Below are 15,302 nucleotides of genomic sequence, written 5' to 3' on the forward strand. Positions count from 1 at the left end.
CAGTAATAGATTTATGGCAGTTTTGTCGACTCAAACATTTTTGTCCTCAACATCCTCCGCACAGCTTTATTAAATAAACACTGAGGATCAATATATAAAGAAGTCAACTTGCTGATGCCAGTGCTGGATGAAGTATTCACATCTTTTACTTCATTAACATTAAAACCATGTAAAAATCATTAGAAGTAAAAGTCCTGCATGAAAAATCCGACTTGAGTAAAAATATGAAATTATTACCAGCAAATTGCAGTTAAAGCATTTAAAGTAAAAGTGATGGAAATGTGCTCAGCTTATAGAGTAAATGGCTTTTGGTTGCTTATTGTGACCTTTAGATATTGATGAGTTAATCCTCATCAAATCAAGTTTATTGTCATGTTGCTGTACATACACAGTAGTTGATGGTGAAGCTGGCCGGACAGATGAAGGAGGAGAACCAGCCCAGTTCATTCAACTAAATTGCACCATGAGTTTAACTTCAATACATACTGAAAAAATTCACATCCTCTGATATTCTGTTTCCAGTGGAGATTGTCCAGAGAGGAGTTGAATGTTTCTTCGACAACCGCAGACTGGCGGCGTGGGCAGATGTTCTGTTCCTCTGCTGTCTGCCTTCTCACCTCCCTGAAGTCAGCGCTGACCTCCACTCTCACCTGTCCAAGCACTGCCTCGTGTACAGCTTCACCTCCGCTGTGCCCGTCACCAGGTACTACCACACTCACACACACACATTTTTATTTCATTTAGAGCCGATGACTGCCCCTCTTTTCTGTTTTAGATTAGCTGTAATTCTTGGACACGATTACGTTCTGAAGCCGCAGTATGACTTCGAGGCTTGTGACGCTGCAGACGTGTGGTCGTCCTGCACCCAGCTGACGACAGCTCTGACAGATCCTGTGTTCGTAGAGGCGTCGTGTCCTCTTACAATGAAAGGTATGTGACATTTCAGCACTGCAGACATCATTTGACCTTTTTGTGCGTTTGATATGTGCTGCATTCATTGTACCTGTGGATGTGTGACTCCTGTGTGCAGGTGGCCTTTCTCTGGCTCTGAACTGGGCGTGTGCGGTGCTGTACAGCCTGTTAAATACCTGCACCTCTGCCGGTCTGGGCTCCGGCGAGGCTCTCTCTCTGATAAACAGCATGTTTAAGGAGAAATGGGAAAACGCTGCGCAGTTAAATCCACAGAGTTTCATCAGCTCATCTTATGCGGCTTCGCTTCTTTCAGACGAGTGAGTAGTTCAAGGATGCAGCGTTGTTCTTTGCTGTCGCATAAATATTCAAGAAAAACAAATAATTCAAGTAACCTCTATCTTTTAACATTCTGTTTTTCTCCACTAAGGCCTTTTCCCTGGATTTCTCTCACGGACGCTCAGACCAAGGAGACGCCGCTGCTGCGTTTTTTGTCGAACAGTAAATCTCTGCAGCAGTGCATCTCTGCTGCGTATAAATCACATTATACAGAAACACCCTAATGGAAAACTCATATCTTTACTTTACACATTCTCTTGATACTCTGATACAGCATACAACACGTGACATTTAGGCACATCATCACTTAACCTTACATTGATTGCATTGCTTCTATGCTATTTGCACTTATTAAATAAATTAAAGTGAACCATTTCTGTATCCTACATTAAAAACACCAGCCCTACAATGGGAACTCAATGCAGTAAACGTTAGTACACCTTACATTACTGAGGTTTAAATCTTCTGGGTTTTTTGTCCAACTTAATTTTTGATGAGACTCGATCCTCCTCAGATGTTCTTCAGAGAATTTTCTTTTTTCCAGCTGCTTTTTGCTGGAGGGTTGTATTTGTCTACCTTTGAAATACCCCAAAGCTAATCTCTTGGGTTCAGGTCAGGCGATGCACTCGGCCAGATCATAGTTTTTTCCTTTTCTTTCCTCAGACACTCTTGGGTGATATTATCAGTGCACTTTGCATCGTTATCACGCTGGAATATTCCTGTTCTGTCGAGCTTCTGCCAGCATTTTGGTGCCATCAATAAATGTCATCTCCTCAACTCCTTTTGCACTCATGTATATATCATCACACTCCCACCTCCGTGCTTCACTGTCAGGACTGTGCATTCACTGTGATAGTTCTGGCCAGGTTCAGGACGAATACGCTGAGCTGATCATCATTTCACCAAACAATGTGCTCCCAGTGTTCATCAGGCTTCTCTACACGTATTTGGCAAAGTTTAATCTTGCCATTTTGTGCCAAAAAGCAAGCAACAAGCGAGTTTTTATTTATTGATGCTGTCCATAAAGGTTGACCGTAGGCAATGAATGGTCACAACAGCGGCGGTCTGATAACCCCTGTACAAAGTCTGAAGCACTCACCTTTCAGTTTATCACAACTAGATAATGCAAGTAGCGCACTATCCGTAATGTCATCGTAGAAGTAAGGCCATTATGTCTCTGATTAGTGATACTGTTGCTCTTGTTTACTCATCTCACAATCCCATTTTTTCAATTCCTCTGTCAGTTCTTCTCCATGTGGAGCCACCACAACAAATCATCAGAAGAAGAAAAAGAAAGAAAGAAAAAAAAAGAGGGAACCATATTGATGCCATTTTAACATGCAACAGAAATCAAAAATATAAAAATTCCATTAACTGTCTTTGTTGTGGCTTTATGTCTATGACTTTTTTCAGAACATTGTTTTACATTCATAGCTGCACCCAGGGTTTTATAAATAGCCTCGGATCTATTTTTCTTTTTCTTTCATAGCTTTAAATGAACATTTTATTTATACAGCACATCTTCATACACGAAGGTTATTCACAGTGATTTGTAGGTGAAAATACAAACATGTTAAAGATAAAAATACACAGAAGAACAAATATTTTATGTTAAATATATTTTTTGAATGTTATAGAATAATTACAACTGATGGACTGAAAAAGAAGAAAAAAGATCTAATAAAAACATGGAAAATTCAAGGTCTTATTAAAAGTATTGGCAGTTTAGAATAGACATTATGAAATGAGAATAAAATTAGAGGAAGAAGAAGCACTGCTGCAGCCAGTCTGCTCTTTGTGTCACAATCCTTTATAGGGCACTCCTTGAAATACTTGGAAAATTCCAACCCTAGGCTGTTACTGAAGGATATTTCATGATATTTTTTACTTTTGTGACTTTAAAAAAAATGGTACAAATCAAGATGGATAAAGTTACCATATATGGTAACTTGCCCGTCTACAGTTTTTTAAAAAAAAGGGAATTTATGATAAATAAAAGAAAAAGTAAGAAACATTTTAGTTTGAGGTAATAATAGTCACACAACCAGTAGTATTTAGTATTTAGTAGTATTTATAAAGTGCTTGGTAAGTTCATTTAGTCACATTGTTCTTGGGTGGTGGTTTTGGCACTAATCTCAAAAAATACATCAAAGTGGAGTTCAATGCAAACCAGTAACACAGCGTTTATAAAGAGCCTGGAACATTTGTTTAGTGACATTTTTCGTAAGGTAGTGATATTGGCACTAATATAAAAACTAAATCAATGAGCACATGGTTCAAGGTACAGGGGGAGCATCCAAGGAAGTTACCAAATATGGTCATTGCCCTATAAGGGCTTAATGTGGAACACAGGTTAACCGACTGAACACGGAGCAGTGATTTATTGATTTTTACTGTGGAATAGCTTGAAAATGGCTCAATTATCAGGTTAAAATGTAAATACTGAGCTGGATGAAGCCACCAGTGTGTCAATATCCCATCAGCACCTCTGTGTGTTACTGTTAAGCATCTGTCACCAGCTGCGGTGACCGAGTCCCGGTAAGTCGCTCATTCGACCACATTCGGAAACGCTCGAGAAAACTCGGAAGTCTCAAAAATCCTCGTCTGTGTTTTCCTGTCAGGCAGCAGCAGCAGCAGCAGCACCGTGGACAAACCCGTCACATGACTGCGGGGATATGGAGGTGTATTTCCTAAAGGTCTGAGTTGGATTCAAGCTAAAGAAGCCACACCAGGTCACCAGACAAGCGGCGCTGCATCGTGGTAAGAGAAGTTCGAGCTCACACAGTCCGCGGCACTTTAACTGCTACGTAGCTAAGACGAGCTAAAGCAGCTAGCCAGCCAGCTGCAAGCTAATGTGAGTTAAACAGGATGGAGCTCGAAGCCGGAACCCAGCTCACACACACACACACACACACACACACACACACATTATTATTCTCTACGGCTTTGGCTGTTAAATAATAAGTCAGTGCTGCGGTTAGCTGCGTGTGTTAGCGTCACACAGCAGTTGGTTTAGTTTATCCAGGCTGCGTTCACAGGCTAGTTTCATCTCTCTCCCTCCCTGTGGTCGGAAGGGGCGGGGTTTCATCTTTTCCAGCCACGCAGACTGAGCTATTTGTCTTGTCATGACAGCCATGGAGACATTAGAGGCTACATCGGAGCTGCAGTCACGGCTGTCATCCTTGTCCTTCTCGTCTTTCCCCGGAATAACATCCAAACAGTGCGACAACACACCGCCGGACAGGTAACCTGTTGCTACCGACGCACGGCTCCTATAGGGGCTGACACGTACTGCTGGGGGAGCTTCTTGCATCTTAATGCCATCGCCGTGTAAATACTCTGATTTCTGCCCTGCTGCTGCTTTTACTTCAGGCTCCAGAATACAAGTCTGTCAGAGGGCTTCGGCCAGTCCACCAACCCAGCTGACATGGATGAAACCAAGGAGGATTCAGGACAGCACTCTGAGGTAGGCACAGCTCATGTATGTGGGCTGAGCTGTCAACAAGCAGCAATAATCACACAGATCTAATCTATTATGACTTCTCTCCAGTAATATGTGTTATGTGTGTGTGTGCATTTTGAGGGTAATGAAGAGGCCCCTGCTGAGCTGGCCCTGGGGGAAGGAGGCGAGGAGAACAACAGCGCTGGGAGCTGTCAGCTCTCCGCTGAGATGAAAGGTGAGGACCTGCTGAGTGTGCCATCAGGGCCGCCGCTTTGTTTTCTCGCCGATTTGGATTCACAGATTTAATAAATGTGTCACTAATACCATTGCACAGTGTAGAATGTGCTCTGAAATGTCAGATCAGCTCTTTAATAAGGCTTGATGACCAGAGTCGCTGTTAGACTGAACTCATCTGCTCCTTCCGTCGGCAGCCCAGATGCCACCCCTGAGTCCCCCAGCGACTTGGACATCTGCCGCGCTGAAGGAGCTCAAGGCGAAGCTCCGAACTGAGAAGGACAGCATGGTGACGGTGTACCGAGGCGACATCATGACGGTTCACGTGCCCACCGTGCCCGAGGCCAAGAAAGTGTGCTGGGAGTTCGCTACGGACGGTTATGACATTGGCTTCGGCATATATTTCGACTGGACTCCGGTGACGAGTCGGTCGATCACGGTGCACATCAGCGAGTCAAGCGATGACGAAGATGAAGAGGAGGAGCTGGAAGGTGAGTCTGCAACTTAAGGTTTGAGGCAGCTTAAATTTAGCTCCCATTTGATCTGGCATGTAGGCCTTTTTTTCTCATGACGGTTCTCTAAAAACACATCTATAAAACACACCGTAATCGCATTTTTATGTGTTTTCCTCCAGCTGGGGTCCAAGGCGGCGTGTTGACTTTGTGGCTTTATATGCTTTCCATTGCAGGGCCTGTCAGCAACGGCGATGTCGAGAAGGGCTCTAAAAGTCACACCAACTCCAACTTGGCCGAAATCTTGCCCGTGTACCGTCAGGACAGCCATTTGTCCGTCCACGGGGGGAGCCACGACTTTCCAGGTGAAGGCACTTACCTCCTAAAGTTTGACAACTCCTACTCCCTTTGGCGAAACAAAACACTTTACTACAGGGTTTATTACAGTGCCTGAGATGCCAATTTATTGCTTATGAATGTATAATTTACAGAAGAATATTACTCATGAGAACAATGAACTATTTTTGATTCCGCACTTGGGAAAAAAAATTCAAATTATAATACAGAAGGTTAAATATACGCAAATCTATTTTTTATCACTATGGGCTTGTGTTGTCACATGTTGAACTTTATGTGTTTTAGTTCGTGTGCTTCTGTGTCTTGATGAGATGTATTTAAAGAAGCCTTGCATATGTGCCATATTCCCATGTATGCACTGTGCTATTTGGTCAAGTGCCCGTCATAAAGCATATACCGTCTCCACCCGTAACATTTCTATGGTAGCAGTGATCAGGGAACACCTGCACAGAATCCATTTCGCCCGGACAGGTGCTTAATCAGCAGTGCTCTAAAGAAATGAAGTTTTATTTGTCGTGCGTGCGTGTGTGCACCTTTTTTTATGACCGTGGTCGCTCTGTTGCTTCGTCGTCGTTCGCTGTATTTATCATCCGGCTTTGTAGCGTAACTTATTGTTTTTTTACCCCCCTCCCCCTCCATCTGTGTTGAATCTAAACCCAGAATACAGCATAAATTGTGACGTCTGCTGTCATAGTGTTGGTGAAAGTTGAATGTACCTGAAGCAAGTGGTTACAGTTTTCCAGATTGCTTTTTATGACACAAATAAAAGCCATCCCCTTATCGCATAAAGCTCTTATTATGTAATATAGATTCAATATTTACATTTGCCTCGCCCCCCCCTTTTAATTAGCTGTTTTGGTGGTAGGCACCAGTACGTTTCATCTACATGTATTTCGTGCAGACGTCTTATGTGAGTGAAAATCGCTGTTTGTTTTTTTTGGACATCCTCCTCAGTGCGTTACTTTGAGTGTGCTTTGTTCCATCCTGTCTGTAAGATCGATGCTTCTACCGCATTCACTTGTGCGCATGTTCCCAAAGAAGTCACAGATATGCCTGCTAACGTATACGATGTAAAGCAACTGATTCAAAGCTTCCCAGCTGTTTTGCTGTACTGTACCTTCACTGTAAGTTATGCTGATGGCATTTGTTCCTGAAATTTATATTACACAATAAAAATGAAGATTGTCTTAATTTACTTTGTGATTCAACTGGGCCGTCGGATTGATCCTCTCGACGGCGTGAATAATAGATGACAGTTTGCTGTACAGCAGCTGCGATAATGCAACTTCACTGACTTTGCAACCGAATCTGCCCATTCAACCCAAGAAGGTGTCGTTTCGTAACGGTCTCGCTGCAGATCCAGGATTAGAAAGCGCTTCAGGATGGTCCCTTGTGTTTCCATTAAATTGTGGCATTAGGGGATTGATGTAATTGTTACAGAGGTGCTGATGAAACCAGGTTTTATTTTCAGCTCTCCCTGAGGGATCGTCACAATCCTGAGTTACATCTCGTCTCGCTCATGCTTTGCTGGATTTCTAAAAAGCAACACGACAAACATGCTCTTTTAATTGCCTTCGTGATGCCTTTAGTTATGACACCAAATACCACATTGTCTAGGTGTTGTTTAGGTATTAAAGTAGTTTTTAGTATCACATCCAAACAGATAACTCCATTTTTGCAGATTTTCAGGAAACTTATTTTTTGGTTGTTTGCTTGAGAAAATATCAATCAAACTGGAGTTGAGTGGATCTGACTCAATAGAAATGACAAAAATAGAACTAACTTAAGTTTGATTGATGTTGTCTCAGGTAGACGATGGAACAGTGGGTTTTCTGAAGGTTTGTGAAGACGGAGTTATCTGTTTTTGTAAGTGAACTCTTTATATACACACAAGAGAGACAGAATATCAGCATGAACTGATATTATACCACCTTTATTATTACGAGGCGCCAAAACCGACTAAATATCTTGAAAGATTGTCTTGTTTTATGTAACTTTTGTCCATCCCGAAAAAGTCTCTCTTCTACAAGGTCGTCCTGTCAAAGCAGCAGCACAGTTTAATAGGTCGCAGCTGTACCTAAATGATGTTTACATAAAGAAATGAGAGCGCATAATAGCGTCATAAATTTGCAAAAGTATGTCACAAGTCATTAATGTCAACAGTGTGATCCCAAAGTGAGTCGGTCACAGCTCGTATATCTCACCTCCTGGTCACATAAAGTCACTAAATCCATTTAATGAGTTAAGTCCTTTAACATTTATGAATTTTAAATCCAAAATATAACTGAATGCATCAACAATAAATACAATAGTTCTGATTAACGACAGCCTCCAGTGGAAATCTCTTTCTGTGTAATCCCCTTAAGATGTCACTAGGGTGCTTTTAATATGTGAATGAAATACGTGACTTTGCATTTCCACCTTGAAACCGCAGTGCACTGACGCTCTCAAAAGCACAGATTCAGACTTCCAGGGGTTCATACTGAGCTAACCTAAGGAACAAATCCTGTTAGCTTGCAGGGTGGGGCTTTTTCTCTATCGTTATGGGCCTTCTAGACGCAATGCAGTTTGCACCGCCGGCTTCAATGCACTGCTGAAGGGAGTGGTGGAGGACAGAACAAAGTAGTTCTCAAAACTTCTACCACATCAGTAAGTCAGTAAAATATTTAGCATTACACCTCATTACCTCAATAGAGGAACTTCCATACGTCTGTGGAGTTATTGAGGGCGAACACATTAACTCCTGAAGCTCTGTTTACACACAGAACGAGCCACCTGACTGTTAAAACCACTGACTGCATATAAAGAGGTTTTTAAACCCACCTGACGCGTCGAGCTGGATGGATTTCAAGCTCAGGTGAGCCTCCCAAGGCCTCATTATGAATACAAATGTGTGTTAAATTATTCAATCAGCTTTTCCCCTTCGTTTTTTTCCTTCCGTGCGTGGTTTGTGTGGCTTGTTTCAAGTGTTTTACAATCAAAACAAATGTCAATTCAGGCAATAAAAGTATTTAAATAAAGTAAATAAGATCGAAAACAAGCAAGAGAAAGAAGATGAAGTAGACTAATGATTAAAGCGAGTCTCGGGGAGTGATTTGAAAGGTGCGTAAGATCTCCAGGCAGGAAGTTGGAGGATCAGAGGCAGCGATTAGACTCATATGAAGTTACCCAGACCATTCAAGCATTAACAGCAAGAAGTGAAATGTAAAATATATTCTGAAACTCCCAGGTAAGCAGTGAAGGGCAGCAAGGATTGGAGTTGAAGGTGAGCTGGTGTGCTGGAGCTGCATCCAGTGGAGAGTGTAAAGTTACATCTAAATCATTTGAAAGTTGGAAAGGAGAAGAAATATATATATGTGTGTAATTTTCACACACAGATGAGTTTTTAGGGGTTAACTCAACAACCAGAGTATTGAAGGAACTATAGACCTCCCGACCTTTTTAAGAAAAAGCCTGAAAAATAATAAGTACAATAAAACAAGAGCAAAATATAAGTGAAAGTGAAAATACAGCAATAAGTGTAGAAAACAAAAAATTATAAACATTAAGAGTAGAAAGCCACAATTAGTTGTTTAACACTAAATACTTGTATAGCAGCGAGGTAGATTGTAATATTGCACATAAAACCTCTATTTCATCACTTTCCAATTCACCTGTGCGCGCGGCCTCGCTGCCACATTACCTGCTCCGCGGCCTCACCTGTGTGTCTTGGCCTCAGCCAATCAGAGGCCAGCACGGAGCTCCGAGTCAAATACTTGCGCGCTACAACGTGAAGTGATCGCAGCCGTGAAGACATCATGGGGAGCCTCAACTTTTACGTCCTTTGGTCTCTTCGTGACGCCCCCCGACAGTTCATCAGGTACGTGGTGGGAGTTTTATGAACGCGGCCGCGTGCGCATGGAGAGAAAAAAAAAAATCGTTGTCTGGTTCTCGCAGCAAATCCAACCGGCGGTGCTTCCAAGTGCACATCCCGCTGCCTCTCCCCAAACTGCTCGTCATCTTCGGGTTGGGAGAGTGGAAATGCAGCGACTCGACGATGTCAGCGGAGGTGGTGGTGGGCGGAGAAGTCCACAGAATTGGAACTCTGTCCTCTCAAGTAAGGTACGTAGGAACACATTAGGCTGTTTGCATAAAAACCAACTCTTTGCTGAGCTTTTAAAATGGTTTTGATCTCAGGTGTCTGACCTGGGAAGGGGACTGGAGCGCTGAAATTGCCACGGTGGCTGCAGAAAGAGGCCGGAGGGGAGTTTATGGCAAGATTGTGCTCACAGTGTGTGAAGAGGTGAGATGTAGCTGCACTCTGTTACTGTCTAGCATTAATAAAACCTGCCCTGCATCTCATAGAACTGATTTTAAAGATAGCTGACAGTGTTAAAGTGCACAATTCCTGGGATCTTGTGGCTGAGGTTATAAATAGTGATGTTTCCGTGTTTTGTTTTCTGTGCTGACCTGCCACAGGATGACACCAGCGTCTTCAGCAGCACCCCTCTGGTGCAGAGGAAGCGTCTGTTTCCAGAAAAGCACAATGAGACGGATCTGTCCAGCACGCTGCACCAGAGCACTCACGATGAAACGTTGAGACAAACAGGGGACGAGTGGTAATCCACGTTTTTATTTCTTACTTTCTGGTCGTTCTGATGTGTTACAGTTGTTGTTGTAATGCAAATCCTTCCAGATAACTTCCCAATCGTCATTCCTGGGTGACAGTGTTTGCGATGGGGAGATCCAAGTGAATAAAGTCGACACCAGTGACTCCACTGTCGGGAAGAAACCCCCGCTGTGGCCCACGGTGAGTATCACACTCAACAGTAGATAATCATCTCTGCATGTGAGGCAAGCAGCTGATCAGTCTGTGCTTTATGCTTTACATGTGACCGACAGGATAAGACCCCCAGACGTGCCGTCATTAGCAAGAGACGTCACCTGACGTGGAGCTCTGAGGACATGGACAGTCTCGCTGAGGACGTAGACCAGGCTTCAACCCCCAAGAAGAAGCTGAGGCTGTCCAGGATGAACAGCCAGGAAGAAATGACGGTGCAGATAAAGACCGAGAACAGAGCAGGTCAGAACGCACAGCCGCTGTGGTCACATCTGAGTTCATGAAATGGGGGTTTTTGACAGATTATGATCAGTTTCAGCGTGCCCGTCCAAGCGCTGGAGCCACACCATGTGTCTGAGTGACCCTGACAGCGCCGTCCTGATCGGAGGAGAAACATCAGATCAAAACTATTGCGAGGACTCGCTGTGGAAGCTCGAGTTAGGTCGGTGGAGTTTGTTTGTATTCATAAAGCATGTAGACGGGAAGAACTGAGACCAGATGAAATGCTTTTCTACATGATGGTTCCTTGGCCTCCTTTTCAGACAGTGACTTCTGGTTCCCGATGAACTCGTGTGCTGCCGGACCTGTACCGCCGTGTGCCCGAGGCCACACCGCCACCTACGACCCGGACTCTAAGGCGGTCTTCGTGTACGGAGGCCTGAGGGAGGGTCAGCGCTACAGCGAGCTGTACATCCTGAACACTGTGACCTGGAAGTGGAAGCTTGTCACTGTGGGTTTGTGGGAAGTTACTAACATACTGTACTTAACCATCCCCTGTTTGAAATGCATGCATGCTCACTTTTTGTGGAATTTGTTCTGTGGATTTTCTTCCTTTAAGGCAAAAGGGAATGTTCCAAATTTAGCTTATCACTCTGCAGCTTTCTACAAGAAGGAGCTTTTTGTCTTTGGCGGAATCCAGCCAAGTCATTCCTCTGGGGATAGTCCCTGCAGCAACGCTCTGTACATCTTCAATCCAGAGTTTGAACTCTGGTACCAGCCCATTGTGGAGGGGGACAAGCCTCTGCCTCGGTTTGGGTAAGTACACTTTGGTAAATTTCCTATAAATGCTCTCTGAATTAACACCGTGCTGATTGAACAGGCACTCGGCCACGCTCCTCTCTCAGAAGTTGGTCATATTTGGTGGACGGAAGACTGCTGCCTACCTGAACGATCTCCACGTTTTAGATCTGGGTAAGATGAAGATTCACCGACTGTCTTTGGTGGTGATGCTTTGCCCAGGTTTGCACCGACGGCTTTTTATTTCTCACCGAGTGCAGGATTCATGGAGTACACAGCTGTGATGTGTGGGAGCATGCCACCACTGCCTCGAGGGTGAGTGAGGAACCAATCAACCTTGATAAATGTCATTGATGTGGCCATCTGGTTATGGTATTTATGGTGTGTCAGACAGAGCTGCGTTTGAACATTGATCTACTTTAACACAAAATATATAGGAAAAGAAAATTCTATCATCTTCTCGCTGTTTTTTTCTCTAGGCTGAACATGAAATAATGCATTTAAAAGGCTGACTTTAGAAGAATAACGGTGCAGATAAAACAATCTTTCATGTCAATGCACAGGTTTCATGCAGCACTTCCAGTTTCTGACAACAGGATTTTAATCAGTGGAGGCTGCAGTGCAATCGGAGCCCTGCAGGATGTTCATATCTTTAACACTGGTGAGTACTGACAGGTCCAACTGTGCATACATGGGGAAAAATAAAAAATAAATTCTGCTACAATCTGTAATCTAGCTCGTGTTATAAGGTTGACATCTAAGCTAAATTTCCTTTAGCGTTATTGTAAATCACATCTCACGGTTTCCCCCTCAGACACCAGTATGTGGAGCTCAGTGGTGTCTCCGCTGCTTTGCTCGAAGCCTCGCGCCGGACACAGCATGTTAAATTTGGGCTGCACCGTCCTAACAGACACCGAGAAGCAGGAACAGGGTGAAAACATTAATATCCGCTGCACGTTGCTGGTGTTCGGTGGGTCAGACTGCTCCGGTTCCTTCTACAACGACACAGTCAAGTGCACAGTGGAGATTCCTGGTGACAAGTGATCACATTCAAACGGGGGCAGATGATGTGCTGTGACAGAAAAGTGTTTCCTCTGCCTGTCTTTTTTTTTTTTTCTGATAATTTTATTGTGATTTTTGTGTCTGTGCTGCGATTACTTTATTGCACGAGTCTTAAACAACCATCCATGCAGTATTGTGCAAGCGTTAACCTCACAGGTTTGCATAACAAATCCGTTTCACACATGACTTCACGTCCTCTTGCCCAAACGTCAGCATGAATTTGAGGCTCACGTGCTGGACTGCGTGACTTAAACACGAAATTTCATATCAAAATGCTAATAAACATTTTTAACTAAAAGTTTTCTTGTTATTTAAAGGAACTGCGCTGGAAGAGAGATCACTTTCAAAGCATTTTATTTAACAAAGCATGACTGTGTGTAAGGCTGTGGAGCTGCTGTCTTTACGCCTGCAGGTCAGGAGGTGTATCAGGTTGGCGAGATGGATGGCTCACTTTGAAAGCTTCCATCTCCAGTAAGGTTTGATTTAACCTTTTGATAGTTGGAAACTGTTCGAGGTCCACTTTGAACCTGTAGAGAGTAAAAACACAGCAGTCACGCTTCCACATATCGAGTTCAGGGTCTGGGCATACAGAGTGGAGTTCTTATGAACAAAGGTGAGGAAAAGCAGGACGTGCTGCAACAAAATGTCAACGTTCACGCTGATCTCCTGCTCAGGTTGGCATTTGTGAAGTCTGATTACATACCTCTCTGCGTTGTAGACTTGTGGGACCAAACAGCAGTCTGCCATGGAAATCTAAAAAGCAAAACGTGAGCAGGATGAAACGTGTCTGCTGTACATCACCCAGTTATGACTCTTTGGTGTGATAGTCGTGCTCTTACCTCGTCACCTACACAGTATTTTCCAGCTGTTTCCTTTAGAATTGGCTCCAGAGCTGAAGGACAATAACGTGAATTAGATTGCAAATATGATTTAGGTGATGTTAGAACAGGGCCAGGCTGCCACCAACCTTGAAAACCACGATCAATGAAGTGCTGAGCCCACTGCGCCTTGTCTTCTCCGAGCTTCTGGAGCACAGACAAGTTCTGAAACATCCAGGAGGTAATTATTACAGCGATGCTCCCGGCCTGGTGACTTTTGTGAGCCAGAGTGAAGCTACCCATTTGAACTGTCTGTTTCAGAAATCATTTTCTGCTCACCTGCACGGGCTGTATCCCCGAGGCGATGAGGTCGCTGATCATCCGAACCTTGGCGCGTGTCTTTGGGTCTGCTGGAAGAAGACGAGGTCCCGGTCTGGTCTCCTCGATGTACTGGATCACTGCCAGCTACGTAAGTAAAGGACAAACCTTTCAGTAGTCGAGCTGGTGAAATGAAATAATGTCAAATGGGATAACGCAGATATTAAGACTCACCGACTGACAAAGGGTGACGCCATCAATTTTCACTGCAGGTACTTGCTTCATGGGGTTTACTGCTCCGAACAGCTCTGTGTGCTTAAACACAAAGAGAATGTTTGTGAGACTAACACATGACTTCCATCATTAATTTAAGACTGCTATGTCCTCTGGCATATTTTCATTTTATTCAGCATCAGGGCTGCAACTAACACTTATTTTCATTGTTGATTGTGTTCTCAATTACTGCTGTTTGGTCAATAATGAGTCAGAAAATGGTGAAAAATGGCAATTAGTGGTTTGCAAAGCTCAGGATGACAAATAGCTTGTTGTTCACAATCCAATATTTATTTAGTACTGTCACGGGAGAGGAAAGAAACCAGAAAATATTCACATTTAAGAGGCTGGAATCAGAGAATTTAGACTGTTGTTGATTATTAACTGTTGATTAAGTTCCTAATAGTTGCAGGTCATTAATTGTGGTGCAGGAGGCTTAAATACAATGACCTTCTCATGATCATGTCCAGTAAGTCATTTTTGCTTTGATATGGATCTCCTGTATCTGTGTACTTTACCTGCTGGCCTCCGTCTTTGATCAGATTGACTGGAACCTGGTCATATTCGATGCCTTTAAGAGCAAAAGCTGTTGCACAAAAAGTTAACCATCGTCTTGCAGACATCAGAATCATTTAATAAACATCCAAACAGAACAACTTCCTGGCATGACTTACCAATGCGAACCCTCCAGGAACACGAGCTTCTGAAGTATCCGTAAAGCACCGGCTAAAACAGAAAGCCAAAAAAACATGCAGAAAGTATTGAATGAGTTGAAAAAACGTCCTAAATTTCCATGCACATAGTCACATCCAGTGTCTCAGTTCACCTTGGTCTGGGTTGCCATAACTCTCTAGTTCTCACTCAGCTGCAGAGGTTCAACTATTGTAAGAAGTTTTTTCCTCAAAGTCTCATCAGCCTCCAGCAGCCAATAGGACGGGCTCCTAAACCCCCTCCTACCTACTCTTTGGTCCATGACTAAGCACCATTTGGGCTTCATATGGTTCACATTAACTATGTGCACACACACACTTAGTAAACAGTCAGAGTTACTACAGTACCTTGGCGAGGCAAACTAACGACAAGTGCATGGTTGTGTGTTATTTTCAGGCCAGTGTTTGTGTCCGCATTTCTCCACACGTCTCCTCTCTACGCAGAGTAAACAACGTCAGGTCGACTAAGCTCAGCTAGGAGACAGTTAACGGTGAGTTCTGGCTGAGCTTCTGGTCACAGTTCAGCTCCGAGTTGCATAACTTCCTGATAAT

General features: G+C 43.5%; 4 protein-coding genes across 6 annotated transcripts in view; 3 read left to right on the forward strand and 1 right to left on the reverse strand.

Moving 5' to 3' along the window:
* noxred1 (NADP-dependent oxidoreductase domain containing 1) overlaps window positions 1-2,025 on the forward strand; it is a 2,910-nt gene extending 885 nt beyond the window's left edge. Inside the window, exons 3-6 of the mRNA XM_008283110.1 lie at window positions 523-703; window positions 776-930; window positions 1,031-1,229; window positions 1,340-2,025. Of these exons, the coding sequence (XP_008281332.1) occupies window positions 523-703; window positions 776-930; window positions 1,031-1,229; window positions 1,340-1,472 (668 nt within the window). The 3' untranslated portion in view covers window positions 1,473-2,025. The remainder of the gene's footprint in view (window positions 1-522; window positions 704-775; window positions 931-1,030; window positions 1,230-1,339) is intronic.
* A 1,891-nt stretch (window positions 2,026-3,916) lies between these two features.
* On the forward strand, window positions 3,917-6,925 carry tmed8 (transmembrane p24 trafficking protein 8). Of its 2 annotated transcripts, XM_008283131.1 has the most exons (6): window positions 3,917-4,008; window positions 4,381-4,492; window positions 4,621-4,714; window positions 4,832-4,925; window positions 5,122-5,415; window positions 5,613-6,925. In XM_008283131.1, exons 2-6 carry the CDS (start codon window positions 4,383-4,385, stop codon window positions 5,828-5,830), a joined length of 810 nt encoding a protein of 269 aa, XP_008281353.1. In that variant the 5' UTR covers window positions 3,917-4,008; window positions 4,381-4,382; the 3' UTR covers window positions 5,831-6,925. The 2 variants fall into 2 exon arrangements, with proteins under 2 accessions (XP_008281353.1, XP_008281344.1); XM_008283122.1 differs by lacking the exon at window positions 3,917-4,008 and having other exon boundaries at window positions 4,374-4,492.
* Window positions 6,926-9,778: 2,853 nt separating this feature from the next.
* On the forward strand, window positions 9,779-12,929 carry LOC103358243 (RING finger protein B). The gene is made up of 11 exons (XM_008283143.1): window positions 9,779-9,834; window positions 9,910-10,015; window positions 10,192-10,522; window positions 10,615-10,795; window positions 10,866-10,994; window positions 11,095-11,282; window positions 11,391-11,587; window positions 11,652-11,743; window positions 11,830-11,884; window positions 12,133-12,230; window positions 12,384-12,929. Exons 4-11 carry the CDS (start codon window positions 10,678-10,680, stop codon window positions 12,611-12,613), a joined length of 1,107 nt encoding a protein of 368 aa, XP_008281365.1. The 5' UTR covers window positions 9,779-9,834; window positions 9,910-10,015; window positions 10,192-10,522; window positions 10,615-10,677; the 3' UTR covers window positions 12,614-12,929.
* Window positions 12,930-12,968: 39 nt separating this feature from the next.
* On the reverse strand, window positions 12,969-15,280 carry gstz1 (glutathione S-transferase zeta 1). 2 transcript variants are annotated; one of them, XM_008283153.1, is made up of 9 exons: window positions 15,099-15,280; window positions 14,715-14,766; window positions 14,559-14,626; window positions 14,002-14,082; window positions 13,789-13,914; window positions 13,599-13,674; window positions 13,471-13,523; window positions 13,335-13,384; window positions 12,969-13,158 (listed from the first exon to the last, which is right to left on the reverse strand). In XM_008283153.1, exons 1-9 carry the CDS (start codon window positions 15,126-15,128, stop codon window positions 13,032-13,034), a joined length of 663 nt encoding a protein of 220 aa, XP_008281375.1. In that variant the 5' UTR covers window positions 15,129-15,280; the 3' UTR covers window positions 12,969-13,031. The 2 variants fall into 2 exon arrangements, with proteins under 2 accessions (XP_008281375.1, XP_008281383.1); XM_008283161.1 differs by lacking the exon at window positions 15,099-15,280 and adding an exon at window positions 14,867-15,042.
* Window positions 15,281-15,302: the final 22 nt, after the last annotated feature.

Source organism: Stegastes partitus, unplaced genomic scaffold, assembly GCF_000690725.1.
Source record: "Stegastes partitus isolate 25-593 unplaced genomic scaffold, Stegastes_partitus-1.0.2 Scaffold8, whole genome shotgun sequence".
Lineage (NCBI taxonomy): Eukaryota > Metazoa > Chordata > Actinopteri > Pomacentridae > Stegastes > Stegastes partitus.

Bases quoted from the DNA above. Each gene is read 5' to 3' on its own strand.
- tmed8 (XM_008283122.1), top strand. From the start codon at position 4,374: ATGACAGCCATGGAGACATTAGAGGCTACATCGGAGCTGCAGTCACGG. The intron at 4,493-4,620 runs GTAACCTGTTGC...CTTTTACTTCAG, and splicing joins GACAACACACCGCCGGACAG to GCTCCAGAATACAAGTCTGT. The intron at 4,715-4,831 runs GTAGGCACAGCT...GTGCATTTTGAG, and splicing joins ATTCAGGACAGCACTCTGAG to GGTAATGAAGAGGCCCCTGC.
- LOC103358243 (XM_008283143.1), top strand. From the start codon at position 10,678: ATGGACAGTCTCGCTGAGGACGTAGACCAGGCTTCAACCCCCAAGAAG. The intron at 11,283-11,390 runs GTGGGTTTGTGG...TCTTCCTTTAAG, and splicing joins GGAAGTGGAAGCTTGTCACT to GCAAAAGGGAATGTTCCAAA. The intron at 11,744-11,829 runs GTAAGATGAAGA...CACCGAGTGCAG, and splicing joins TCTCCACGTTTTAGATCTGG to GATTCATGGAGTACACAGCT.
- gstz1 (XM_008283153.1), bottom strand. From the start codon at position 15,128: ATGCACTTGTCGTTAGTTTGCCTCGCCAAG. The intron at 14,083-14,558 runs GTAAAGTACACA...TTTGTGTTTAAG, and splicing joins TCAAAGACGGAGGCCAGCAG to CACACAGAGCTGTTCGGAGC. The intron at 13,524-13,598 runs GTTGGTGGCAGC...ATTGTCCTTCAG, and splicing joins CATTGATCGTGGTTTTCAAG to CTCTGGAGCCAATTCTAAAG.